This window comes from Vidua chalybeata, chromosome Z (assembly GCF_026979565.1).
Source record: "Vidua chalybeata isolate OUT-0048 chromosome Z, bVidCha1 merged haplotype, whole genome shotgun sequence".
Taxonomy (NCBI): domain Eukaryota; kingdom Metazoa; phylum Chordata; class Aves; order Passeriformes; family Viduidae; genus Vidua; species Vidua chalybeata.
In genome coordinates, this window is record NC_071570.1 from 66,867,886 (window position 1) to 66,894,612 (window position 26,727).

At 38.4% G+C, this 26,727-nt stretch overlaps 2 protein-coding genes across 8 annotated transcripts in view; one reads left to right on the forward strand and one right to left on the reverse strand.

The window, feature by feature from the left end:
• LOC128782108 (RNA polymerase II elongation factor ELL2-like) overlaps positions 1-5,046 on the forward strand; it is a 19,616-nt gene extending 14,570 nt beyond the window's left edge. For all 3 annotated transcript variants that reach the window (XM_053932266.1, XM_053932267.1, XM_053932268.1), the window contains one exon: positions 30-5,046. In XM_053932266.1, the coding sequence (XP_053788241.1) occupies positions 30-128 (99 nt within the window). In that variant the 3' untranslated portion in view covers positions 129-5,046. The remainder of the gene's footprint in view (positions 1-29) is intronic.
• The window catches only part of RHOBTB3 (Rho related BTB domain containing 3), a 27,291-nt gene continuing 4,536 nt past the window's right edge, over positions 3,973-26,727 (reverse strand). For 3 of the 5 annotated variants that reach the window (XM_053932254.1, XM_053932258.1, XM_053932257.1), the window contains 10 exons: positions 23,182-23,374; positions 21,357-21,508; positions 20,428-20,539; positions 19,264-19,632; positions 16,871-16,983; positions 15,202-15,313; positions 12,738-12,911; positions 11,397-11,563; positions 10,214-10,310; positions 3,973-7,678 (listed from right to left, as the gene is read on the reverse strand). In XM_053932254.1, coding sequence (XP_053788229.1) covers positions 7,563-7,678; positions 10,214-10,310; positions 11,397-11,563; positions 12,738-12,911; positions 15,202-15,313; positions 16,871-16,983; positions 19,264-19,632; positions 20,428-20,539; positions 21,357-21,508; positions 23,182-23,374 — 1,605 coding nt within the window. In that variant the 3' untranslated portion in view covers positions 3,973-7,562. Of the gene's footprint in view, positions 7,679-10,213; positions 10,311-11,396; positions 11,852-12,737; positions 12,912-15,201; positions 15,314-16,870; positions 16,984-19,263; positions 19,633-20,427; positions 20,540-21,356; positions 21,509-23,181; positions 23,375-26,727 lie in introns of those variants that run through there. The other 2 variants (XM_053932255.1, XM_053932256.1) reach the window with 2 other exon arrangements.

The following is a 26,727-nucleotide window of genomic DNA, read 5'->3' on the forward strand; positions in this document are numbered from 1 at the left end:
CCTAATTTTCTTTTGCTTTATCCTTGCAGGGTAGCCCCAGCTACTCTGAAATGAAGAGCAGGTGCCAGTACCTCCACAAAAAGCTGTCCCATATTCAGAGCTGCATTTCTGAATTTGACCAGCAGTAAGTGGAGTACTGGCACCAGACATCTGCTTCAGCAAGGAAACATCTATGAACTCTGGGTTTTTTATTTCAACTAGAAGATTAGTTTTTTTAGGATTTTATAAATTAGTATTGAACAGTAGGTTATTTTACCACTGAGCAGTAGATAATTGCTTAAAAATGTAGGATTAGTTCAAAGAAGTTTAGTAAGTTTAAGAAGTTGAAAGATGATAGTATTGAACGTTAACAAGAAAGAAATCTTCCTATTGGTAATTCCTTCTCTCATTGTTGCTTGTGTCGTATTTGTAGTGGGTTTCTTTTGATCACTTCTTTTCTTCAAGTCTTCTTTCTTCAAGTCCACTGAAATAAATTTATCAGTAGGGGATGGAAGCCCACTACTTCTACTATGAAGTTGCGCAGATTTTAAGAAAATATTGTAGCAAATGGAAATACTTTATGATAAGTATAGGAGTGGTTTTTGACCTTTCTTGTTAATGCAAACTCTTTGTGTAATGTGGTGAAAGGCATAGAGGTTTGTACAAACCCCTCCCCAAATCACCTTGTTTTGGAGGGCTACAGTGGAGTGCACATGGGCTGCTCTAAGCTGTCAGTTGAAGCAGCTCCCAGGACTGCTTGTAAATCATGGCCTTAGCTTGTCAGTGAGCCAAGAAATATTCAGATCTTTGCAAGCATTCTGTAAAACACAGGGAGAAGTGTTGGAGGCAAGGTACTTCAATGGGTTTTAAAGAGAAATTGGGTTCAAGTGGCTCTAAAGGATCCCTATGAGTTTTGTAGTTTTCTCCAAACTAGTCTGTCACAATCTCAGTCTTTTTAGGCAGACACAGCCGTTAATTCCTGCACAGACCCATGGGGACTTTGACATCTAGACGCTTTCCTAAGTTTCCTGTCGGAAATATATTCAGCTGACAGGGTAGACGTGTGGCCAGCAATGTCATCACCTTCTTTTGGGAGAGATATGAAATTGACAGAGGGAAGACAATATTTGGGAACAATGAAAGGTGGCTGTGAATGCCCCTTTCTTCCTTGGAGAGTATTCTACAAATTCCTCAATTGTCTCCATGCCAATGATGTTGACCCCTGTACCTGAAGAGGTCTTGGGGTGTTTTGTGATTGAACATTGTTGCCCTTCTGTTCTCCTTCAAGTGAAGTTCAAGAAATGTCACCTCTTGAACCCTGAGACTTGGGTCCATTTTTGCCTGGATCATGGGGTGCTCCTACAGCTCTGCAGTGCAGCAGCAGCAGGAACGCTGCCGTGGGGGGCATGGGGTGAATTCTGCTGGAATGCCTCCCCTTGGCCTGGTGGCTGCTGCTGGTTGTCAGAGTGTGCAAGAGTGCTGATGGCAAGAGTGTCGCCTGAGAAAGAGGTTTTACAAGGACATCCTTATTCTTGGTCACATTGCACTCTTCCTGTAAACTGCATTTAGGATGTGTAATATCCACATACTTATTAGGCCTGTGTATTTCTGGCTGTCATTTTTGTCCAGATTCCTTAAAAAAACAAATGAGAAATAAAAAACACTCTAGTCAGGAAAAAACAAAAACCACAACACCTTTAAGTGGAAAAAGACTTGAATTTTACAACAAAAAGTACAGTTGCTGGAAAGCTGCTTTATATGCCAGTTAAAAATTATTATATGAGCTCAGGAGGCTCTGTGAACCTTGGATCTAACTCTGTAAGCTCATAGCTGTAGAACAAAGCAGGAGCATCCCTGAAGACCAGAAGGATGCTCAAGACCCATGGGAGTGGGGCAGAGCAGAAGAATATGGTGGGGATTAGCACCCTGCTAGCTTCACCAGAAGCCTGTCACCACTCCTCTGTCCCATGCCTGCTCACAGTTGGGGTAACCTGTGTTTCAAAACAGATCTGAGCATCCCAGCTTGCAGTGCTTCTAGTGAGGCTGCACCTGTGCATGGGGTTGTCCCCACCTGCTGCTGCAGAGAAGATTTTGGTGTAGGAAAAAGCAGAACTCATCAGGTTAATGAATAAAAATATGTCCCAGTCTTTAGAACGTCTTTGTATATGAACTGGAGTATCCTTGGTCTTCAAAAGGATGGGCCTGTCATGGCCCAGGCATGTCCAGTTGATTTCTCTTGTTAACTGAGCATGGCTGAACATACAAAGGAATGTCGGTAGTTGTTGATTTGCACTTACAGCCTATAGTCAGCCCCCCAGTCTTTATCCTTTTGATCAAAGAATAGTGAGACTTTAACATCATCAGCTTGGAATTCCCAGGTGAATCTTCAGGTCACGTGGAAAATGTTTCAGGTTAAAAACCCTAAAACAGTCTTGACGCTGACAGCCACAAAAGAATCAGGGCTTGCTTTCCTCTGACCAAGTCTGCCTCCCTGACACAAAGGACTTGACCAATAGCCTGCACAAGATGAAAATGGATAGAGTGATATTATTGTTGGGCTCAGCCATTGTTTTCAGCTGTTCTTGAATGAGAAGCTGGGAGTGGAACAGAACTGAGAAAAGGGATAGATCTCAATACTGGAGAGTTTAGTGTTTTTCCCCACTACCTGACCTGAACCTCTTCCTCCTTTCCAAATGTGACAGCCACGTATAGAGGCTAAGAATGGCTTCAAGACTTAATAAGATATATGCTTTCAAAATAGCCATTTTCATAATAATAACACTGATTGCAAAATACATGTAGTAAAAATCTAATTCTGTGAGGACATCACTTTACTGGAAAGTCAGAAGTACTGACCTAGAGAGAAAGAATAACTGCAAACCTTTTAAAAATAAAGCTTTGACCTGAATTCAACCTTCCACTTCAAACTACCCTCTGTACTTGTGTAAAGTTTTGCTGCCTTAGGTGTTTGCCTTCTCTGTCTTCAACCTGAGGCTTTGGAGCAGACCTGGACTGGCTGATATGTCTGTCTCTGTACTGACACCAATTTTTGCAATGTTTTGTAAGAGATGCTGTGGACTTACAAGGACAGCAAATACTGTGTTACTTGCTCTCCACCAGCAGAACTTCCCTTAATACCACTGCAGTGAAGTGGGCACAAAAGATCTGAGGTAACCCATGATGGCTGCATACCATGTCACAAGCCTGGAAAGAGGACGCCATCTACAGTAAAGTTAGTGCCAGTCCTCCACACGATTTCTAATTATCCATCTATCCATCCATTCCCACAGTAAATTTCTAGCAATTCTGCACTTGCCACAAGATGGCAAAAATTTCACCAGACAAGCATTTAGGAAAGAGATTAGGAGGTTCCCACAGATTTACAGTAATGTCAGTGAAGATGGGATAAGAGTCATAATAGTGTCCTTGTTGCTTCCTGTTTTCAGAACCACTGGAAAAGTCTGACAGGTAACAAAAAAAAAATGCAGGGAGCCTACATATACTTACCTATAAAAAGGTATCCCCACAGAGCCTGGGTGGGGAATTGGCTGGATCAATGCTTGACCAAAGACTGGTGATCCTCTCCTATCTGATGTCCCCTTCCTTTTTATCTTTCTTCCCTCTTCCTTTAATGCTTCATAAACCAAACCCTTCCTCCCTTCCTCCCACTGCTACCTGAATACACTCTGGCTTTTGGGACACTGCCTGCATCTTCCATCAGTGCTCAGTGCTGGTGTTGGGGCTCAGTGGCTGCTCAGTTGAGGATATGGGTGTCCAAGGTGAGGCTGGGGATCTGACCAACCTGGTCTAGTGGAAAGTGTCCCTACTCATGACAGGGGTGTTGGGACAAGATGATCTTTAAGTCTCTTGCAACTCAAGCCAATGGCTCTACCCAAGCCAGTATGGTTCTATGATACCAGTAAGCTACAAAAAATATCACCAGTGTAACACTCAAGTATGCTAATATATCCATAAGTAATCACATGAGACTGATTAGAGATTTTTTTTTAAATTTTGTATCAAAATTTTACTTATTCAATCTAAAAATGTGTAATTTAGGGTACACTAAAAGAAAAACATACAAGAGTTTCAGGACATGCCTAATAAAATAGTTACTCCTTTTTCTAACAGTTTGGTTTTGTTTTCAAATCCACCACACCACAGCCTAAGGACAATAGCAAAGATTTTATGACTATCACGTGGAAAACCTTACTAGTGCAGAAAACTTTTTTTTTTAGTCTCTATAAAGCTTAGTGCTAGTTTGGGATGAGAACACACATATATAGGACAGCAAAAATTAAGAGTGTAATCCATTTTTCAAAATTTATTTGCTAAAAGTTAATTTTGAGAGTTAGCTCTAATGAAGGACTCAGGACTTGCATCTCTACTTAAACTTAAGCCTAAATATATAATTTCAAATGCTATAGGTACTGCCTAGGGACATCCAAATTCATTACTGACCTCTTTCTTTGATACCAATGCTGCCAGTGCCAGGGAAGTTTGGGAGGTGTTGGAACCAGTGGAAGCATTCCAGAAACATTTTATTTTTTCAAAACCACTTCCATAAATAACCTTTTTTTTTCCACTTGGTTCCTCATTTTTACTTTATACCATAGTATAGGGTGGGGGGTTTATATCAAAGTAGTTTCTACTTTATGCCATACACAATTATAGATAAATACCAAATTCAGTACTGCCCTAATTCCTGACTATCTGTGATGGATACAGACCTAAAGCCTCCACTAAAACCAGCTAAGAACAGCAACTCACAAAGCATCATTATCTACTTTCAGTCATGTTTCCAAATGCTAAAAAAGGTTTAAAAATAGCTCTAAGATACGTACATTTCTACAGAAAATCATCTTAGAGAATGAAAATAAGAATGTCTAGTAAGTTTTCTTCTAAGACTTAAAATTTATTAGATGGTCTACGTCTGCAAGTACAACACATCTGCACCTGATACAGGCAGCATTATGGGGATACACAGTAAAATGGAAACTTGGTTTATTGTCTGAACAGTAGTAAGCATTAATCTCTGAATCTCTGAATAAATATTAAATATTTTTATACTGCCTGACTTCTCTGTATAAAACCTGTAGCTATCACTGACTAAAATGCATAATAGTAAAATATTTCTCTGGTTTGGATATAAAGTGTTTTATATTTCCATTAAGCCTATTTTAAAATACCTACAAAACATTTACATAAAATTAAAACCAGTACTTTCTTATGTATTATCTATACACAAATCATTGGCAACAGACAAATTCCTAGTGAAAAAAACTGGGAAAGCTTTCAAAATATTAAAAATGCAGGACTACATGAAGCTTAGACCAACATTCACAGAGCTTTTGTGTCACTTTTGCACAGGATGTCAGTATGAAGCATTTAATCCCCACTTTTGATAATTGAGCTGGCTTCTGGTAGAAGCACCCAAGGATGCTATCAGATGTCTAGACAAACTGTAGGTTAACTGTATGCCCAAATTTTTCCATGACTTTAAGCTTCAAAAAACTTACTGAAGTTTTATTCATATCTATCCAGTAACTGAATTTTTACTTAAATGTTTGATAACTATATAACTATAAAAACTACTTTTTTCACATATAAGTTCCATACATATTACTTTCCTACTAATTTTTTTGTTTAATAATTTCAGTTTTCTTTCATGACTTTGAAAAGGCATTATCATTCTCTATATTTTAGGCTCCCTATATGCAAGATCTAGATAAGTATATTCATCTTTTAAATAAGTTTAGGACCTGAGGATGCAGAGTTTTTTTTAAAAAAAATTATTGCCTAAAACTAACCTTGGAATTTTGAGTCTGCAGCAGCCAGCTGAGTCATAAACTCTTTTTTATTTTGTGTGTATACAAAAATAGGGAAAGTATCACCAAAAAACCCAAAACAACAACAACAACAACAAAAAACAAACAAAAAACAAAACAAAACAAAAGAAACCTCCCAAAAAACCCAAAACAAAAACAACAACAAAAAAACACCCCAAAAAAAACCAACCAAGAAAACCCACCTCTATGACTCCAGAATGGAATTTGAAAAGAATGAAAAGAACAATTTATCTGTAAAATGGTATTAAAAAATATAACAATTTTTATACTTAAAAAAAAAAAAAAATCAGCTCCAGCAATTTGTTTTTTCACCTTCTTCTCACAAGTGCAGTTTCCGGGTACATTTGATGTGGTAGAAATGCCACAGTCTCAGGCTACATACCACATTACAAAGGCAGATGAAAAACCAGAATTGAAAGTACAAGAATGATTATGAGGCATTTAGTTCTGTGATTAGATTTTGCTTCTAGAAAAGCACTTATGCTCAGGAAAAGGCTGGGTTCAATCTGGCATTAGCACATACTATGTACACACAGGTCAGCAGCATGACAAGTTATTTTGGTCAAGAAAGTACTAAATAGTATCTGCAAGGATCACACCAGTCATAATATTCTGTGTTTTTCTCTTGTATCTCAGAAAGGATCCACAGCTAGGTTTGTCTCACATGGTGTAGCTTATGAACACATGGTGATAACTAAACTTGAACTGAATCCCTGCTGGGGACGTTTGAGCTCAAAGTCCCACCACAAAAACCAACATCTCTGGCAGCACTGGCAAATCTATGAGGGTCATCTCCTTCATGACCAGCACATCTAACATTTATTGTGGTGACTATGATTACTAGACACACTTTTCCCAAAGTGTGTTTCCACTTTTTTTTTTTTTTTTTTTAGATTTTTGCTCAAATCCCAAGAAAGACTGTTGACCCCTCTGCCTTTCTTCCCTGTCCATCAGTACCATAAGGGTATGGTCTGAGCATATGTAGTTTTCCCTCTCTTTATTCCTCATGGGAAAAAATACAATATGACCACACTAACAAAGGTGTTCTGCAGATTGTGAAAACAGACTTTCTTCTCCTAGCTACTGGCAGGAAAAATCATGTCATTCTTTAGATATTTGGAGGCACTAGAGAATACCGTGATGCATAGGCATTCCTCTGGAATTAAAAGATCTAATCATAAGGTTGTAACAGAACTACAGGCTTTCTCTGGAGTAATAAATTAATAGTAACTACAATGCTTCTTAAGCCTACCCATTATATTGTGAACCAACAAATGTTACAGAATATTTTTGCATCCTGAAGTATATGAAAAACTTATGACCTGGCTTCTCAGCTTCCCTGCACTGTTACTGTATCCCTATGCTTCTATTGTGCACAGATACACAAAACCTATTTTCAACAGATTCAGTTTAGCAGCCACAAATAACCATGAAAAACAATAAAATAAACAAAAAGGAAATTAGAAGGGGGAGCAGACGCCAGTCAGGGCACTGTCCTGTAATACATTTAATCCCCATGAATATGAATGAACTCCTTGTGCTTAAAATAAATCTTCAACATACATTTCTCAATGGTTCAAGGTAAAAATTAGAGTGATTTGTTAGCAAAACAAAGAACATAATTTCCAGAGGAGGTCAGCATCAGGTTTCACTCTTTACATGTTTTTTATATTCTATATAATCCCTAATCCGAAATTTTGCAGTTGAGATGCACTTTGAGTGTATTCAGCCTCTTTACATTACTGTGCAGTGGCATTTCTGAGAGTGGATATAGCTCCTGTAATCAGCAAGCTGCTTTAGGTACAAGTTTGAAGGCCATCGGTGCATCTCTACAAAATTGCGCTCTTCCACTAGAAAAAGAAATAAAGGAATTAAATATAATATATAGACATAGAGCACATGTGCGCAGGCTGCAAAAAATATTTTAAAATAGATAAAACTATTAAAGATAGAAATAGAACTACAAAAGGTGAGTGCTGCCTGTTTTGTATTGAACTCTGCTGTGGCACAGAGGTAAGTGTACCACACAATGTTTTCTTGTTATTAAGTTAGTAATAAAAAAGTTTTTTTTAAAAAAGGAATACAATATTCATTAAGGAGAGCAGAGAGATATTCATAAAGATGAGCATACTTTATCCTTAGAGGATAGTCATATGTGGTATGCAAGGATTTTTTTAAGCTGCAGAACTATAAAGCAGGGTATATAAATTCCTGTGCCAATAGTTTGTCTCAAGATCAGTACAGAAAGCAAGGTGAGTAGTGCAGCTAAAAATTCAGCAAGATATTAATCTTCCTATTGCATGTGGTTTTTATCACTGACAAAGTCATGCAAGAGTCTTTTACCAATATTGTTTAGATTAATCCCCTCTACATTTGCAGAAAGATGTGTTTTCATCCCCTTAAACTCAGATATTCCAGAGTCAGCTTGCATCCATTGCTCCTGGCTCCTAAGGGCCTCAGTCCAAGGCACAGCAGAGAAGCCCACAGCCAGGAGAGCCTGAGGGCAGGCAAACTGCAGTCACCTGGGCACAAGTCAGGGCTTCAGTCCTCAGGGGAATATCCTGCTAATCAAATCTGATTTCCTCTGTGGCAAGGTAACCCACCTAATTGATCAAGGGAAGCCACTTGATGTAATGTTTTTGGGTATCAGTAGAGCTTTTGATACTGTTTATCACAGGATCTTTCTTGACAAAATGTCCAGCCCACAGCTGGATAAACACATCATGTGAAGGGTGAGCAACTGGCTCACAGGTCAGGCACAAAGGGTTACAATGAATGGGGTGACATCAGACTGGGGACCTGTCACTAGTAGGGTTCCAAAGGCCTCCATCCTTGGTCCTGTGCTCTTCAACATCTTCATAAATGACCTGGATGGAGGACTGGAAACACTGAGCAAGTTTGCAGATGCTAAAAATCTGGGAGGGGCTGTTGACTTCCTCAAAGACAGGGAGGCTCTGCAGAGAGGCCTCAATAAATTAGAAGACTGGGTGATCACCAACCATAGGAAGTTCAAAAAGGGAAAGTGCTGGACTCTGCACCTGGGATGGGACAACGCTGGATGTATGGACAGACTGAGGAATGAGATGATGGAGAGCAGTGCCCTGGAAAGGGATCTGGGCGTCCTGGTTGATGGCAAGTTGAGTCAGCAGTGTCTTGGCAACCATGAGTGACGTTCCTGTCCTGGGGGCACCAGGCCCAGCATGGCCAGCCAGGCAAGGGTGGGGATTGTCCTGCTCTGCTGTCTGCTGGGATGGCACCGCCTCAAGTCTTGGGCAGATTGGGCACTACAGTATAAGAATGTCATTAAACTATTAGAGAGTGTCCAAAGGAGGGCAGTAAAGGGCTTTCAGCAGAAGCTGTGTGAGGAGCATCTGAGGGCACTTGGTTTGTTTGGCCTGGAGGAGACTGAGGGGGAGACCTCAGTGGGATCTGCAACTTCCTTGTGAGGGGAAGAAGAGGGGCAGAGGGGAAAAGGAGGGGCAGATGCTGATCTTTTCTCAGTGGTGACCAGTGAGAGGATTGAAGGGTATGGCCTGAAGTTTTGTCAGGGAGGTTTAGGCTGGATTAGGAAAAGGTTCTTCCCCCATTGTGTATTTGGGCACTGAACAGGCTCCCCAGGGCAAGGGTCATAGCACCAGCCTGACAGAGTTCATAAAGCTTTTGGACAATACTCTCATGATGTGACTCTTGGAGATGGTGTTGTGCAGGACCAGGAGCTGCACTCGGTGATCCTTGTGTGTTCTTCCATCTCAGCTAATTCTGCATTTCTGTGAAGGGCTCAGGTCTTAGAAAGCCCTTGGAGAGCCACTGCCTGCTGCTGTGTTGCTCTCCTGAACCTTGAGGTGATGAGGTGTCACAGGTGAAAGAAAATCACACAGGCAATGAGCAAAACTTTCTAGTTACACAGAAGCAAATACAAATGCTTGGAAATATAAATATCAGGTCCTTGGAAGAAGATGGATTTATTTACTTGAATAGGCCATCATTTTTTCATTTTATAAGATCTGCTGGAGCATACTGTAAGAATCCTATTTTCTTAAAGGAAAACCCTAGCACTTGAAGAAGTCTCAAAAATGACCCATTACCTTGATTTAAATTAGCAAGATAACATGAAGATGCTGACATATAATGACCAAACTGTTCCAGTAAATTCAATTATGGGTAGTGACTTGGCCATCCCAATAGGAACCATAAAAATAGTGATGCAGTGCTGGCTGTGTCATGCTGTGTGCTGATCCCACAGCAGGCTGGTGAAACATCTTACTGGAATATCCTAAAGAAACCCTAATTATTTTCTCATGCACAAAAGTTATTATCCAGACATCACTTTTCATCTCAGCAAAACATAAAAACATTTGTCTCTTCAAAATTAACAGAAAAAATACCTGAAAGTTCTTGAAACTCAGGCTTTTGACTGAAGATGAGGTAGTTAGTGGCAATAAAATGAAGAAGCCAAGTTGAAAGGCAATCAGAATTGTGAAACTGTGGGAAGAAACAAAAGACAAAAAAAAAAAAAAACACTTAATGCTATCATGTCTAAAATATAACCACATCTCACATGTCAAAATATTTTTTGTTTAAGCAGTTTACTAAATAAAGTTTTGACTATGGAAGATAATGAAAGAAAAGTCATTTAATGGAAATATGTAGAAAAAAACCCTGAGGGTATCATGAATCTTGGAAATTTTGACATCTGCACAGAGGCAGAGCTTCACAGGAATGGAGGGAAGGAATGTGGCATGTTGGTTTTGTGCTCTCCTCTTTCTGAAAATCCTATTTGATTAAGGCAATATTCTGCAATTTAGTTTTTATTTTCCTCTTCCGTTTTCCAACCCTGCCTTTATTGTATTTTTTTTTCAGCCTCTAATCTTTTCTTTTCCTGCTTTTTTTGCATTTCTGTCCATATTCTATGCAGTTGCATCTCCTTTGTCACCTGCATACCACATAATTTTCTTTTTTGACTAAAAGAGGAATGAGTGCATCTTTACTTGCCTAAAATCCCTCTATTCTGGAAGAAGCTGTAGTTAAGTTGAATTACTGCAGTGTGTCCATGATAAAGGAAATTCCATAGATGAGGGCGTGACTAGAGGATCTGGAGCCCAAATCTTATGGGGAGAAGCTGAAGGGGGTGGGGATTTTTATTCTGGAAAAAAAAAAGAGGCTCTGGGTGACCTTATCACTCTCTATAACTCCCTGAAAGGAGGTTGTGGACACATGGGGGTCAGCCTCTGCTCCCAGATAAAAAGTGACAGGACAAGGAAATAGCCTCAGGTTGTGCCAGGGAGGTTTAGGCTGAATAGCAGGAAAAATTTCTTTGTGGCAAAGGTTGTCAAGCTATGGAGCAGGCTTGGGTACAATGGTGGAGGCAATTCTGTGATTCTGTGATCAGCAGTTAAAAGCTGAAGGATTTCTTCTGGCCACACTTGTGTCACCAGTTATCCCTAATAAACAGATTTTATACCAACGTGTTTCCTTGGGAACAGAAATTGCTCTTAATATTTTTTAAATTTCTGAAACAACTAATTAAAGTCAACATATATATTCTCATTTGATATGTACAATAAGTACCTTAGCTTTTTTGAGCAAGCTAACAATACTGAGGCTTGTGGAAGCCAGTTCCCTGCTAGGCATGCTCTGAAGCTGCGTGATGATGTAAAGTTCACAAATATGCTGGAGTCTCATTACTTGGTACATCTCTGCACAGATCAGCAGAGACATCGCTTGGAGAATACTGGCTAAAAAACAAGAAGACACAAGTTACATGTATTTTACGTTTTTGACAAGATGATCAATGCTACTTTTCACCACATTTAATTTTAAATACCTAACAACAAACACAAAATCAGACTGCTGTGATCACCTTCTTTTATTTTTTCATTATTATAAATTTTTGTTTGCTGTATCACCTTATTTTTCCAGATAAGCTATTCAATTAAGAAGAAAAATGTGTTTAGAACTTTCTGGCAGATAGGTGTAAAGAATTGCTGTCAATATTGTGGATCTTGAAGGTGATGAGTCAAGTGCTGTTGATTTATTTAGAGCAACTGAGAATTAGTAAGTGGATTTTGCTAAGTTCTCTTTCAGAAAAGCACGTTTATGATACAAGAACATATAGCCAAAAGTCCAAAGAAAAAAAAAAAGAGTGGCATTTTTTTTAAAATATAGCACAGTGGTTGCATTTTTAAACTGATAAACAAGGAAATATTAGTGGAGTGAAAAGTGAAACATGGAATATCTAGGAATAAGGTAGAATAACTATTTCAAAAGAAAACAAAAGCAAAACTACATATCACAATATCATTTATTCATTTTATCAAGGAAAAGTTAGCTAGGTTTTAGATTTAGTATTCAGATTTTCTTCTCATAAGAAAGATAAAGATAGAGACGTAAAAAATATTTTAGCTCAATTTTTCTTGCCAAACACTCCTGTTGGCATATTTTTTCTGGGTTTTATATATATAACATAAGATAACCATGTGTATAAGTAAGGTATTCCTGCAATTTAACCTTGTTTATAATAAACTCAGCTATATGCGTGTTCAAGAAATGACAACTTGAGCTTTTAAATATAATGCAGAATCCAAACTAGAAAGCAGTATTACTGTAATGTAAAAAGAAAATTACAAATATTATAATGGATCAGAAATGAAATTGCAATTTCTTTGAGTCTTGTTATGTGAGCACAAAGCAAATAAATAATTTTATTAGAAATATTTCTTCTATTTTACTTTTATAGGACGGATTTCTTTTTTTATTGCACAATACAAAAATGTTACCTTTATCGAGACACTGCACATTCAAATATTGGCATTTTTCAATTAAATAGGTGCTGCCACATTACTCTCTATCAATGCCTTGCTATGGAAAAATGAGTTACAGATATAGAACTATATTTTACAGTTTCCTTACCTGGGCAGCAGGAGTCAGTGTAAAGGTACTCTAAGAAGGACAGGAAAGTGTCTTTGGAAACCCCATACACTGGAACCAGAATGCTATTTGCTTCTAGATAATTACCATTAAACATAGCTGCCATAACCTCACAGCGAGCGACCAGAACTGCCCTGTGGGCTGGTACAGTTGCACCTGCAGGATGCAAGACAAAAATAAATATTCAATGACTTTATATAACACAGAAAGATTTTCATTTTAAAGCTCATGTCTTCTTAGGAGGTCTTCACCCCACTAAACACGATTAAAGTGTTGAAAGTTGGCAATGACTAACAGCACACTCACTGCATACTAGTTAAGATGAATAATGAACAGTAAAATAAAACAAAATTAACAAACAAAAAATTAATTAAACCAAAATGCAATAGACTAAACCATCTGATAATAGACAAAGTCCAGTAATAAGCATTAATAGACATAAAGTCCAGTAAGTAAGCATAAATTTAACTAGATTAAATACTGTGCCTAAGTGAATTTCATGAATGGTAGTCTTATGAAAAAAAACACTGATGATTTTTTTTTTCCGGAAATGTATTAATTTTCTACTATTTGCAAGTGAACCCTTTGCTTTACTACAGCATTTGGAAGACCTGGAGAGGCCAAAAGCCTGGGGAGGTAGAGGCCTTTCAGGCTGCAGAGTCCAGCTGGACTGAGCAGTCTAGCTCAGTATGCAAGGAAGTGCCAAGCAGGTGCCAGTCAGGACAGCAACCAAAGCCAAAATGAGCATTTAGAGTTGGATGTAAATGTTTTAATCAAAATTATAATAAACAGATCAAGTGACATGCAATATACTGTATATGCTTACAAAGAAGTTACTTTTTAAATTATGTCTTTAACCACAATATTGACACCTGAGTAATTCTTTGAAGCCTTCTGGCATTTTTTGTCTTTTGTTCTGTTTCTATCCCCTGTACTTCTACGTTCAAAATTTCTAAGCTGCACGGTATGTGTCCTGTATGTGCTTGTGAATGGACATTTATCTGCTAATTAAGTCGTTCAGTCAAATTCTGTGTATTTACACAGACATAATGGGCTCCTGTTTTTCCTGGCTCTCGTACTCCTCTAGGCTAGAAAACTCAAAGCAGTGCTAAGTATCTAAGAAATTGCTCCAAAACCTACAAATTTGTTTGTCTGGTTAAGATTAGGGCCTTCAATTTCTCTTAGCAGTTATTTAATTTTGATACATCTTCTCTGATAGATGAATTAGAGAAAAAAAATTGGAAGATGTATCAATTATTAGAAAAACAGTTCACATTTTATTAGTGGATAAGCATGCTTTTTTAAAAAATACTTGTCAACCCATTCAGAGATTTGCGTTTTATTTCTGTAAAATATATAGTGTTGTTCTGGTTTCATCAGCTTCCCACAAAGACTCTCTTGGGAGAGGGACACTGAGGTGAATTTTTCATGTCATTGAGTCAAAATCAGTATTTTCCTCTCCTTTACAAAGGTATTTTATGGCATCTTTTCTGTGTGTTAAACAGAACACCTAGAAAGAGTCTGCTTGTCCTTCTGTGCTTATGTTTGAGGGGTTAATGCTTCATATCTGTCCCTGAGATATACATCTGAAAATAAATAAACAACTATCTAATTCTAGAAGGTCATTTCTGCATGAATGAAGGGTGAGTATGGACAGACTGAGAATAGTGTTAGCTTTTGAAAACCATCTAATTCTTATTTTCACAAAAGCATGCAACACATTTCTCACACTGAGTCTTTCATTGTAATGATGAACACATTTAATTTCCTCACAAAACATTGAATCCTGACACTGCAGCACATGTGGTGGGTGTCAGTGGCACCAGACCTGCAGGTCACCAAACCCTGGTGGCAAGGACAGCAAAGCCAGTCCCTGTCAGCTTCTGAGGGGACAAGGGGGATTTTGGCAGGAGCCAATAACCAACAAATCTGCTCTTTTCACTGAGGGCAACAAGCACAGAGATAAAGCTCAAGCCTCTTCCAGGTTTGATGTTAGGGAGAGCCCTTGAGTATGTCCTAGTTCTTGTGCAGCTGGGAACAGGAGTGAGATTAAAATATAAAATAAAATAATAAAATAAAATAAAATAAAATAAAATAAAATAAAATAAAATAAAATAAAATAAAATAAGCCAAAATAAAAGACTGCAAAACACAATGGAGTAAACCAAAATATAATAAAATAGAATAAAAAATAATGTAAATCAGGGAGGGACAGTGTGCTGTGACAGGGAGAGGGAATTCCTATAGGCTCAGCCCAGATGAACCATGCCTGGACACTGCTACACGGCTCCATAGGGACAAGCTTTCCCTGCTTTACATAGTGATAGCAAAGCACTCTTATTTCCTTAGTTTTGATGCCATGGAACATGGTCACCTCTATATCCTACATTCCTGAAGAGTGGAAAAAGGATAAAGGCTGGAGGCTGAGGGAGCAGAGGTACTGTACCTTGTATTTTGAAGATTACATCAGCCAGCACAGGTGTGTTAAAGAACAGCCTGAGAGAAGTATTATACAGCTGTTTTATCTGGTGAGACTTGCAGTCCTTTACAGTGTTTGGCTGAAAAATAAATTGGTAATAAAGCGCTGTCATGTGTGGCTGCCCACAGAACTAAATATTATGGGACATCATTTATATGGGAAAATAAACAACATATGCATTCCTCTGCAATCGCCTTTTTATCTTCTAATTTCCTATTCCCTGCAGTGCAGCAGCTCTGAGGGGTCTCTTGTCCCTCACAGTCACACCTCAGCTCTCTCCTTGGTAATCTTGACCTCCGACGAAACTCCCCCACCCAGCCCCTACAGGCAGGTTGGGCTTCATCAGTTTTCTGGAGTCCAAAACTTTGCATACATTTTCTGTCCAGACCCAATGCTGCAGCAAAACGAGGTTTGAAGGCTCTGTGCGGGGGGCAGGGATGGGACACAAATCCACCCCACAGTGCGATGTACAGAGGCAAGGCAGCTGGAAGTTCCATGTTTATATTGCCCTGGAATTGCCTTAACAGAGGCAGGGGGAGTTCACAGGCTGGAGTACAGACTCCCCTTACAATAACCTGGTAGTGTCATGACCCTCCAAAACCCAGTACTCCAAGTTAGTTCTCAGTTTTGGTTTTCTTACCTTAAAAATGTAATCTAAAGCTGCCAAAAGGAACAATATTAATATCTTGCCACTAGATTGTGACAAGTGAAATTCAGATGAGGTTGAATTTATGGTTAAAATGTTAAATTTATAAATTTTTTAGTTTTACTAAGAAAAATCACAATTCCTTCTTTTTCGCCTCCAAAAGAAGTGCTTAAATGTGAAACAAGAGTACCCTGAAAGCATGAAAAAAGAATAAAAGATACAACAGCTCAGGCCCACTATCTTAAAAGTCTTCAGGCTCTCCAAGGCCAAACCTATAAATGTTTTTAGCTGTGGGCACTAAGGGCTGGCAGCCTAAGACAGAGCAGTCATAAGCTGAAAACAATTCAGTGACTTTTTGATGTCTATATTGTATTGTTCCAAGAGAATCTGAGAGATTTTCCCTTCTAAATGAAGAGAAATCATTAGAGCAAGTTGTATATTATCAGGAAATGTATATGCTCCAAGAAAAGATGTCTGTTAAAACTAATTCTATATTAAAACTAATTCTACATTGTGACTTTTTATTAACTTAATAATATATTACATTTTTTGTGTGGTCTTCTACTAAATTAGATATATTGAGTTACAACAGTTTTCCAATCACAGCATTTACATGAGAAACCACCCCTCTAGATCTACTGCAGAATACTAACTTTTGGCTTATGTTTGGGAGCAAATCTTTCCAGGGCAGCCATTATTAGATGGGAATTAGCAACTCATTATCATATTGCTGGACAATGTTCAAAGCTGTGAATACGAGTAATCCTTTTAGAATACCTGCTTTTGTGATTTCTACCAATTACATTAATTCTGCATGTTACATCTGGATCTCTGTATGTGCCTGCAAACTACCCACTGAAAGTATTAAAAACTACAGGCTGTTTAATCCAAAGTGACTTTAAAACAAAGACTGACAAGAAAACCTTGCCTACAAAACAATATTTCAAAAACTTAAGTAACTAATGGTGACCCAAGGGAGTTAAGACATACCCTCCCTGGAGTTTTCAGCATGCATTTAACTTTCTCAAGCACATGTTCTGTTTTATCTGGATCCTTCAGCTTCTTTCTTATGTCCTCTTCTAATCGCTCCCACTGGAAAGCACCTACCACAAAAACAGGGGGAGTCAGATTATAAATCAGCATGGCACAGGCCTCAGCAGGCAGAGGAAAGATGACATCAATGCCAATCACATCCTGCAGAAATGGTAGGGGGTTTGTACATCAATCAGCCAGACCTTTGCTTTTAGGAAGGGCACAATGCAAATTTTGCACATTAAATTTCCATGGTACTTTTTATAGTGCAACGAAGTACCAAGTGAGATTTGAGCATCTCACTTGCTTTCACACTCAATGTATTAATTACTTCCAGTTCAGTCACTACATATTGCAGGTAGAGATTCAGGGGAAAAAAAATCCTTAATGTTTCAACATTTGTGAAATTTTTTTAACTTCTGCCTGCGCTGCTGGCTGCATTGTTCTGTAGGGGTCTGAACTAGAAAAATTTAATGCACAGTTACATTCTCAGTCCTCACAGCTAAAATCAGCACAAAGTTTGCAGTAGAATTTCTGTTATTCTTGTTTTCCCAGTCAAAGCCATGACATTCACTGAGGTGTCTCAATAGCTTTCTTGGAAAAATGAAGAAAGTAAAAACAGTCTATCTTCATGCAGTTTGCTGGTGTTAAGTCTCAGAGTCACCATGGGACTTTGTGGTAACTTTCAGTTCTAACCCAGGACAAGAAGGAGACAGAAATAGATCAAGCTCAGTGACAAGCCCAACTCAGCACAGCCCTGAAGATGCTCTGCTGTCAAGAAGCTCAATCAGTCCCTACAGCACACAGCATCCTCAGCTCAATTATGTCCCATCTATACCACACTGGATAAGGGTTTATAACCTCATGGGCATCATGTCACAGTCCTGAAAATCTGAAAACTCATTATCTGCTCTCTTCTCAGCCTGTACCTCAAGCACCTTCACCTCTCAGGAGCACCAAAAGCCACAATGACCCACAGGCTGGGAGCTGAGAGTAAAGCAGACTCTACCTGCAACTGCACAGTTTCACAGCTCCTTGGCTGACAAAAAGGAAAGTAAAAAAGGAAAATTAGTGCACACAAGGCACTAGACACAAGCTGTAGATGGTAACAGATGAAGATATTTACAAAGATGTTTAGACTGGAGGAAAGGAGGCTCAGGAGTGAACTTGTCATTCTTGTCAGCTGCCTGGAAGGAGGTTGTAGCCAGGCTGGGGACAGTCTCTTCTCCCAGGTAATAAGTGACAGAACAAGATGAAACAGCCTCAAGTTGCAACAGGGGAGGTTTAGATTCAATATCAGGAACATTTCTTCACCTAAAGGGTTTTCAAGCACTGGAACAAGGTGCCCAAGGCAGTGGTAGGCTCACCATCCCTGGAGACACTTCAAAGGTGTGGCACCTGGGGACATGATTTAAGTGATGGGCTTGGCAGTGATGGATTAGTGGTTGGACTTGATAATCTTAAAGGTCTTTTCCAGCCCAAATTATTAAATTATTCTATGAATTAAAAATACTGTATTTATCCATCATCTGCTGAAAATCCAGTTTTAATCCCCTATCCTTTTCTGCAATAAAAAGAACAAAAATAAATCTATTTAGGATTTTTTTTCAGTGAAAAACTTCTTCATCTGTTCTTTATGTTTGTTACTATTTTGGAAAGAACTGCCTTTGATGTACAAACTCCAACGGAAAGCTGAAAGATTCTCTGACAGGTTGAAAAATATTTTATAAAGAACAAGCAGGCATTGGCTACTTCCAGAAAAAAAAAAAAAAAACCAAATATTTCTGCTGAGGATTTCTAAGCAACATCTGAAAATTTAAAAAAACATCAGTGCCATTTTAATAGCTGGCATTAGGTAGATGAGGTCACAGTCTGTACCAACTGGTAGCAAAACTCATGCAACACATCAGAGGTCTCCACACTCCAGCCACTTATCACTGTTTTCTCTTCAGCTGCATCGTGCTCAGAATAAAAATTACTTGAATTTTCTTAAGTACTCTGCACTCTTGCCCCTGTGTTTAGAACATGCAACCATTTACAGTATTTTAAAAACCCAGGATCTGAAACTGACTCAAACTCCAAATTTTTTTGGCAAAATTTTGAATATTATTGATGTTAGCCTATGGACTAATTTAATTTAGGCCCATTAGATCTGGAATGACAATAATTTCATTTTTGTTATAGGTGATGGTCTTTTTCCTTTGTGCATAGTAATCACAAGAGATAAAATAGGTATGGAAACAAGGTGAGACATCATCCAGCAACAGCAAAGCCATGTTTCTTAGTGTGATGCACATATTTCTTCATGAGACAATAAGAAATGAGGAGCCAGATCTGTTCCCAGCAGATACCTGAATAAATGAAGTGGAGGATGTCTGGGAGACAAGAACAGAAGACAGAATCCTTCACCACTACCCTGACTGGTGGGACACAGGGTAGGACACCATGGGGGGAGGAGGGGAAGGGATCCCCTGCCTCCACCGCAAAGAGGCTCTGTGCCAGCTGTACGACAGAGGCGTCATGGGTGTCAGACGGGCTCTTCACCCCGAAGAGCAGCATGAAGAGGTGGCTGACAGAGCAGAGGATGATCTTGTGAGCCTCCACTGCTGTGCTGAGGTCCTCAGGGTAGAAGGCCACATCTGCACACTGGCAGCAGCAGAGCAGGTTGTGCAGGTCTGCATTGTAGTGCGAGGCTTCACCCTTCAGGATCGGCATCTTTTCTGCAAAAGAACTCAGGCTGTAAAACCTAAGTTTTACAACCTTAGCAAGTGCTAACCACAGGACAACTGATCTTATTAGGTTAGTTTAATTTTTAAAGGAGATATTAAATAAGAGTATTTCTTATTAGCAGTTTGAATATCTAGAGTAAAATACTCTAAAAATGGAAATACTTAGTACAGTAAGTAAGTTAAGAAACACTTAGTTTAATGGTGTCTGTCATTTCATGAACTCTCTATAGAAAGTTTCACTATAAGGAAACTGTATTCCAAATCTAAGAGGTCTGAGCAATTTTTTAGAACATGGAAGAAGAGACAACTACAGATTTAGAGGTAACTACTTGTCAGTAATTTTTTCACTGAACAAATTCATCAGATGCTCAGAATCACATAAAGGTGCATACTTCTCTCCCTTGCTTTATCTGCAGCAAACAAAAACACTGTTTGATTATACTGTAGAATAATAATTCATGCTCTAACAACTTTCTTTTGTAATCTGTCTGTTAAGATTTTATGTAAAGCTTTTATCAATTCATGTATTCATAAGTCCACCAGAAAACCATTCTTATTAGTTATATCTAAAATAAACTGGAAATCCATTGCAATGTTATATATTGCCACACAATTCTCCCCAAGTAAATTAAACTCTCTCTAAAAGATGATGCAACATAACCAGAACAGCTAACAATAGATAGCACAGCTCACAGTAACAATTGTTACTAAAAAATGTAGTAAAAAATATTAATTGTGCAAAGAAAGTGACACACATAAGGAATTATACTAGGGACCAGATATCACCTGGTTGTTCAAGCTGAGGTGGTTGGACTTGATGGCACTTCTGCGTCTTTTTCCTTTTCTTCATTTTTTCAGATGACTTCTGATTCAAACTTTGGATCATAAAATATTCCAGCTAAGATAAGAAATATATATTTTTAAAAATCCTTGTTATTTAATAACAACCTATACATCAAATTAAGGGTTATAACAAGTTCCATATGCAGGGCTAAAGCTACTGACATTATTACCAGTCATTCAGGAGAGTCCCAAAACTCCTAACAAGAAGGTACCATATTTAAATAGAACTAGCACAATTTAAAAGACTATTTATTCAAATGATTGTGGTTAATTCTTGTATTTAATCTTCCTAGAATTGACAGACACAAAGATACTAAATTTACCAACCTCTTTAGATACTAATTGTATCTTGGGGAATGGCCTCATTCAGCTGGGTGTTATCCAGCAAGATAAAAGGACAAAAATACAAGTGAAAAACTTACTGCAGTGTGTCAAATGGCTTCCCTAAATCTTCTTACTTAAAACCAGAGCAACCTTGGTACTGCTAATTCAGATAGCATCATAGACTCATAGAATCCTAGAATGGTTTGGCTTGGAAAGTACCTTGAAGACCACTGAGTTCCAATCCTCCTGCCATGGGCAGGGACACTTTCCACTAGATCAGGTTGCTCCAGGCCCCATCCAATCCAGCCAAGAACACTGCCAAGGATGGGGCACTCACAGCCCCCCTGACCATTCTGTTCCACTGTCTGACCACCCTCACTGTGAAGAATATCTTTCTAATACCTAATTTGAATTTTGCATTGGTGGGAGCTTGGCACTTGGTGGAAGGGCCCATGTCTGTGACTCCCCTGGCTCTCTGAAGCCCTCACATGAGTCATGCACTTCATGCATGTTCCATCCTGTTTCCAAAACTGCATATTCTCACTCACCACTCCTCCAAAGTATTTCTGGATGTAGAAGTCATTAAGAGTGTGCAGTTCAAGGTAGGTGGCTCCAAGTTCCTTTGCAAGCTGAACTCCTTCAGAGGTTGTGACACAGCTCCTCCTGTCTGAAGTGCACAGGGGACAGGTGCAAGGTACTCCTGGGTAAAAAGTGATGAAAAAGAACCATTTTGGCCAAATAATGCAGAATTCTTAGATTCCTAAATAACTGTAAAGATATCTTACTTAGAGGAGAACAAAGAGGGAAAACATAGGAATTTTATAGTAAGAAATCTGTAATTACAGGAAAAAACCCAACTTCATATTAATCAATTCAAAACACAAGTCAATCTACAAACCTCTGTATACATTACATTAGCATTACTTTATTGATTTTGTTAAAGTGGAAGAGTCCAGCCAGACTTATGGATACCAGATTTGGCTTTGGCTCAATACCTTTGCATGCCCAAGTCTTGTACTAGCCTGCAGGTGTTATCATTCATGAATGTCACCCTTAAACCTGTTGAATTATTGTGGCCTGTCCATGCAGGAAGTACACACAGTAGTGAAAGAACAAAACTTCCACATCAGACCAACCCTTGAAGGGTTTGTACGTACTGCAGGATCTGATTCATTTACATGTATTTCACATACATTTTTTTAAAAACCAAAATAGGTATTTTTAAGATTATGCCATTTAAATGTCAAAAATCTTCTAGCCACACTGGGGCAGCTTTGCTTAATGACAGTAAGAATATGCCAGTCATGGATGTTCTTTCATATGTGCTGTGCATGCTCTGTGTTAATGTCCTCTGCCTAGACCTATGGATAACGTAATAAAAGAGCTTTTTTCTGTGTTTTTTTAATAATTTGTTTTGGCAGCAACATTTACCACTACACAGGATTAAGATTTTAGTACTCTGTATGAGCAACTGCTGTGTTCACAAATGCCTCCTAGAAAAAAAAGGGTTCTCTGTGTGCACACCAGTTTGCTCTGACAGGTCCCAAGGTAAAACCAGAGGTCCAGCCTGATGTCTCTCATGGCCACATTACTCAGGGAGGAAGACAGAAAAAAACTAAGTGGAAAAAAAAAAAAAAAAACACTAGAGGCGTCACTCAGTTTGGTAACATCCTGTTCTTAAACACAAAGTGTAAGGAAATGCTTGGGGAATACAAACAATTTACCAAGACCTTGCCTTTAGAATGGGAGATTTATTACTCCTGTATAAATCAGAGAATGAAAGCTTTTGGTCATGATCACTGAATTACTAAATGGAAGAAAATAAATATTTAATTGTTATGCAGCTCTTTAACTGTCCTATATCTGTCACTGTCTCTTACTCTCATACACTCAGAAACATTTCTTTTAGTAAAGTATCATGAAGTAAAAGACAAGCCAGGGTTGTGGTTTTCATTCATTGCTTTAGGAAAAAAATCCCAGAGAATTTCAAGGCTTTTCCCACCCACTCTCCAGTGTTTTCAGAATGCTGGATATAATTTTAATCTCATACACTAAAGATACTTTATATCCAAATGTATGTTGCTTAATCCAAATTACTAGATTTAATCCTCATGTGTGATGGCTCCACAAGAAGAGTCATTGCAGAGGTCAAAGAAGGATAGGCTGCCTTTCATCACTGGGGTTAACTAAGCACAGTGTTCTTGACAGCACATCACTCTAGAGAGCCAAAATACATGTGCATATTACTGTCATCCTGACAGACTAATAGTTTCTGTTAGCAGCTTGGAAAAACAACCAGGTTCTACTGAAATTACACTATACTTGACTTCCAAATGAGATTTTATCTGTTGTTACAGGAGGCTGGATACATACCGTTTTTTCTTGCACCAATAGCAGAAATTATTACTGGAATTGAGCAGTGATTTAGTACTTTTTTTACCATTGGCACATAGCTGTCCTTTAGTTCTTGAAATGAAGTCTTGTCATTGACAGAATATTTAATCACAATAATATCAGCTCCTCCAATAAGCCTGCAGGAAGTGTACCAGTCACTGTCAAATATATCCTAAAAAGAAAAAAACACCAATCAAGAATTTACTGTCCCTAAAGAAAAAGATGAAATATTCTATATTCTTAATGCAAAACTATACGTAATTGTTTTTGTCTGATTAGATCTTATTTGAAGACATGCAACAATGAACAGACTTCCTGCTTTGTAATTTCCTTCTTTGGATAGCAAGTTGTTTGCTATAATAAATCACAAATATTTTCCACGAATTCAGGAATTCTGCAAGAAGAATTAAAAATAGGGTTTGTCAGGGAATATTATTTTCAGGAAGAAACTTTGCGGGTTTAATTACTTAACTTTAAAATTGTTTCCTTTAGGAAATACAAGCACCTTCAGTGGTAGAGGTTTTCAGCAACTCTTACAAAAACATTATTAAACACATCATTTTAGAGAAAGAGTTACACAGAACTATCCTATGTACCTATGAACTTTTAAATATAAACTTAATAATTCAGTGTGATTTTTATCATAAGAGCTTCCACATAGTTTTACCAGTTGTTGATGTCTTCAGGATAAGCACTTCAATCACATACCTAAACTTTCTTTTTCAACTACACATCAAATTTTCATTGCTCTGTGCTGAGGATGTAACCTCTAAAATTGTTTGATATTCTGTTAATTTACAGCTGTGCTGTATCCACATGCAATGTACAGTTCTTACTTGTGTATTTGTCATGGAACTGTGACTCCGCAATTTCTGCTTCACCTGAAGGTAGCTTATAAATACCAGGGGAAGCCTTGGCTTTGAATGTATGCTGAATTGAAAACTCTTGAGAGAAGTCTGGAACTGGTCCAGAGAACTGAAGAAAACCTCCGATAACACGAAATGCCATAGCCTCTTAGAACAGAGAGACTTTTTTTGCCCTTCTGGTACTTAAAGGGGGCTTATAAGAAAGATGGGGAGAAACATTTCAGCAGGGCCTGTTGTAATAGGACAAGGGACAATGGTTTTAAAGTAAAAGAGGGTAGATTTAAGTTGGACATAAGGCAGATATTTTTTACACAGAGGATGCTGAGGCCCTGGCACAGTTTGCCCCAAGAAGCTGTGGGTGCCCCATCCCTGGCAGTGCTCAGGGGCAAGTTGGATGAGGCTCTGAGCAATCTGGTCTAGTGGAAGGTGTTCCTGCCCATGGCAGGAAAGAACTAACAATTCTCAAGCACATGTTTCTGCAACCCCTCCCCCATGGCAAGGGGGTTGGAATAAGATGACCTCTAAGGTTCCTTCCAACCCAAATCTTTCAATGATTCTGTGATTCTATGGGAGCCCTGCATAACATGTGAGGCAAAACTAGAAGAACTTGGAGCATTGAGGAAAAAGTTGAAATTAGCAGTAATTAAAGATAATGTGAAAACAGAAATAAATGAGCAGAGAAGAACTGACAAAAGGGCAGAACTCAAAATTTAGGTAGTGGGGAGCAATTTGAGTTTTGTAAAGCAAGTCACAGAAATAAGAGCATCACAAATGGGAGTCAAGTACATAAAAGATTGGTAATATCAACAAGTGGCATGGCTTGCATTGTCAACATTACTATTTTTCATCACTTCAAAAGGGTCATTGTTTGAAATATGGTGAGGTAGCTGCAATGCTCTTAACTACAAGAAGCAGCATGACCTTGCTGGAAGTCAAGGTCAGCAAGTATTTGCCTAAAGTGTCAGTTCACATTCCCAATTCCAGTCTTGACCTCACAAAGAAATAACTCAGGAAATAAATTACAGTACACATTCCCATTGATCTCTGTAATAGAAACTTTTGTTCTGCAATAAGTAAACCACAATTAACAATTTATCAGGAATATCTCTCACATGATTAACCATGTTGACAATAGAGGAGGTCAAGTGCACTGCTCTTAATATTTGTTTTTTTTGAGACAACTGAGTTAAAGACTATTATAATCCCAGGCTCAGGACAGCCTCAATTACCATTTAATACAATCATTTAGGCCCAGTTAATAATGTAACATTTACACATAAATGCACATTTAGCACCTCTAGCAGCAGGACTACTAGCTACAGTGCTTTGAGACAGCCATCTAGATGAACATTTGAAAAACTTGATCACATTAAGCAAGCAAAAATTGAGAATTTTCAAGGGACAGCTTTAGTACACTTTAGTTGATGAAGATCTCAATGGAGAATTTTTAACAGACTTGTATGCATTTAACACAACACAGGTTTAAAGGAAAAATACAATACAACCACAAAAATAGCATGAAATATTTATCTGTTCTTTCTGTTGGCAGACAGAAAGCACATCTGTTCCTCTGCAATTTCCTTCTAGCTGACCATCTTCAAGACCAGCCCAGATTTGCACCTGCCCATCTCTACAAGATTGGAGACAATGGGTGGTATCATAAGCAAAGAGTAGAGCACAGCTGCACAAATACACTGTAACTGCACAACTTTAATCACGAGTAATAAAAAATGCTTATGGAAACTTCCTATGGAATTTAATATGTGCATTTTTGTATTGTTTGTATATTGGTTTTGTGATATGTTTGTATAGGGTTTTTCACTCACTCCAGTGTACAATGGAGATGAATCTCATGTGCCAGGAAAATCCACCAAAAATATCTCTGACAATGGGTTATTTGCACAAGGCATCCCTGAGACAGAGCATCTAGAGCCTCCTTCATTACTGCTTTTAGAGAACCTTTCATGCAAAAATGACAGAGGGAATGTCATCAAATGATGAACAGCCATTCAGATTCAGGAATAACCTTAATTCCAGGTTCCACCTATGAAATTTTTGTAACAGCTACTCCTCATCATGCTTCCTTCTCCATTTCACAAGTCAGACATTGGCAAAAGGAAGAAGTATCTGCACAGCTAAGGTTATTTTATTATGACCTTGTTAATTATAATTTTAATTATATTTCTGTTGCTGTTCCACTCAGGACATATTAGGAAAATCTTCATTCTTTCCTTGCATGTCTTCATTCTAAGTGTCTCAAAACATATTCTTGCTGTTAGTAAATTATACTTCTCAAGACTCAATGTTGAAAATAAAACTTTCAGAGGCATTGAAGATATGATTTTCCTACAAAATCACATGATCCCTCAAGACAACAATACTTGCTTTGTCAAAAATGATTTATTAATGTCTTTCTGAATGGCAGTGAAATTCCTCACACAAGTGCCTTGCAATGCCCACGCTCTTTCTGAAAGCTGCTTGTAAGTGTCCCCATGTCCAACCATCCCAGCCCTGGATCTGAGGCAGCAGCAATGCCAACCACTTTGTGGGGAAAATGGCACCTGGACACCCCGTAGGAATGTTGCTCTGGGATTTCCCCACGATTCAAGAGAACTGCATTGGGAACATTGGAGAGTTATTCCTATGATCCATTTACAGA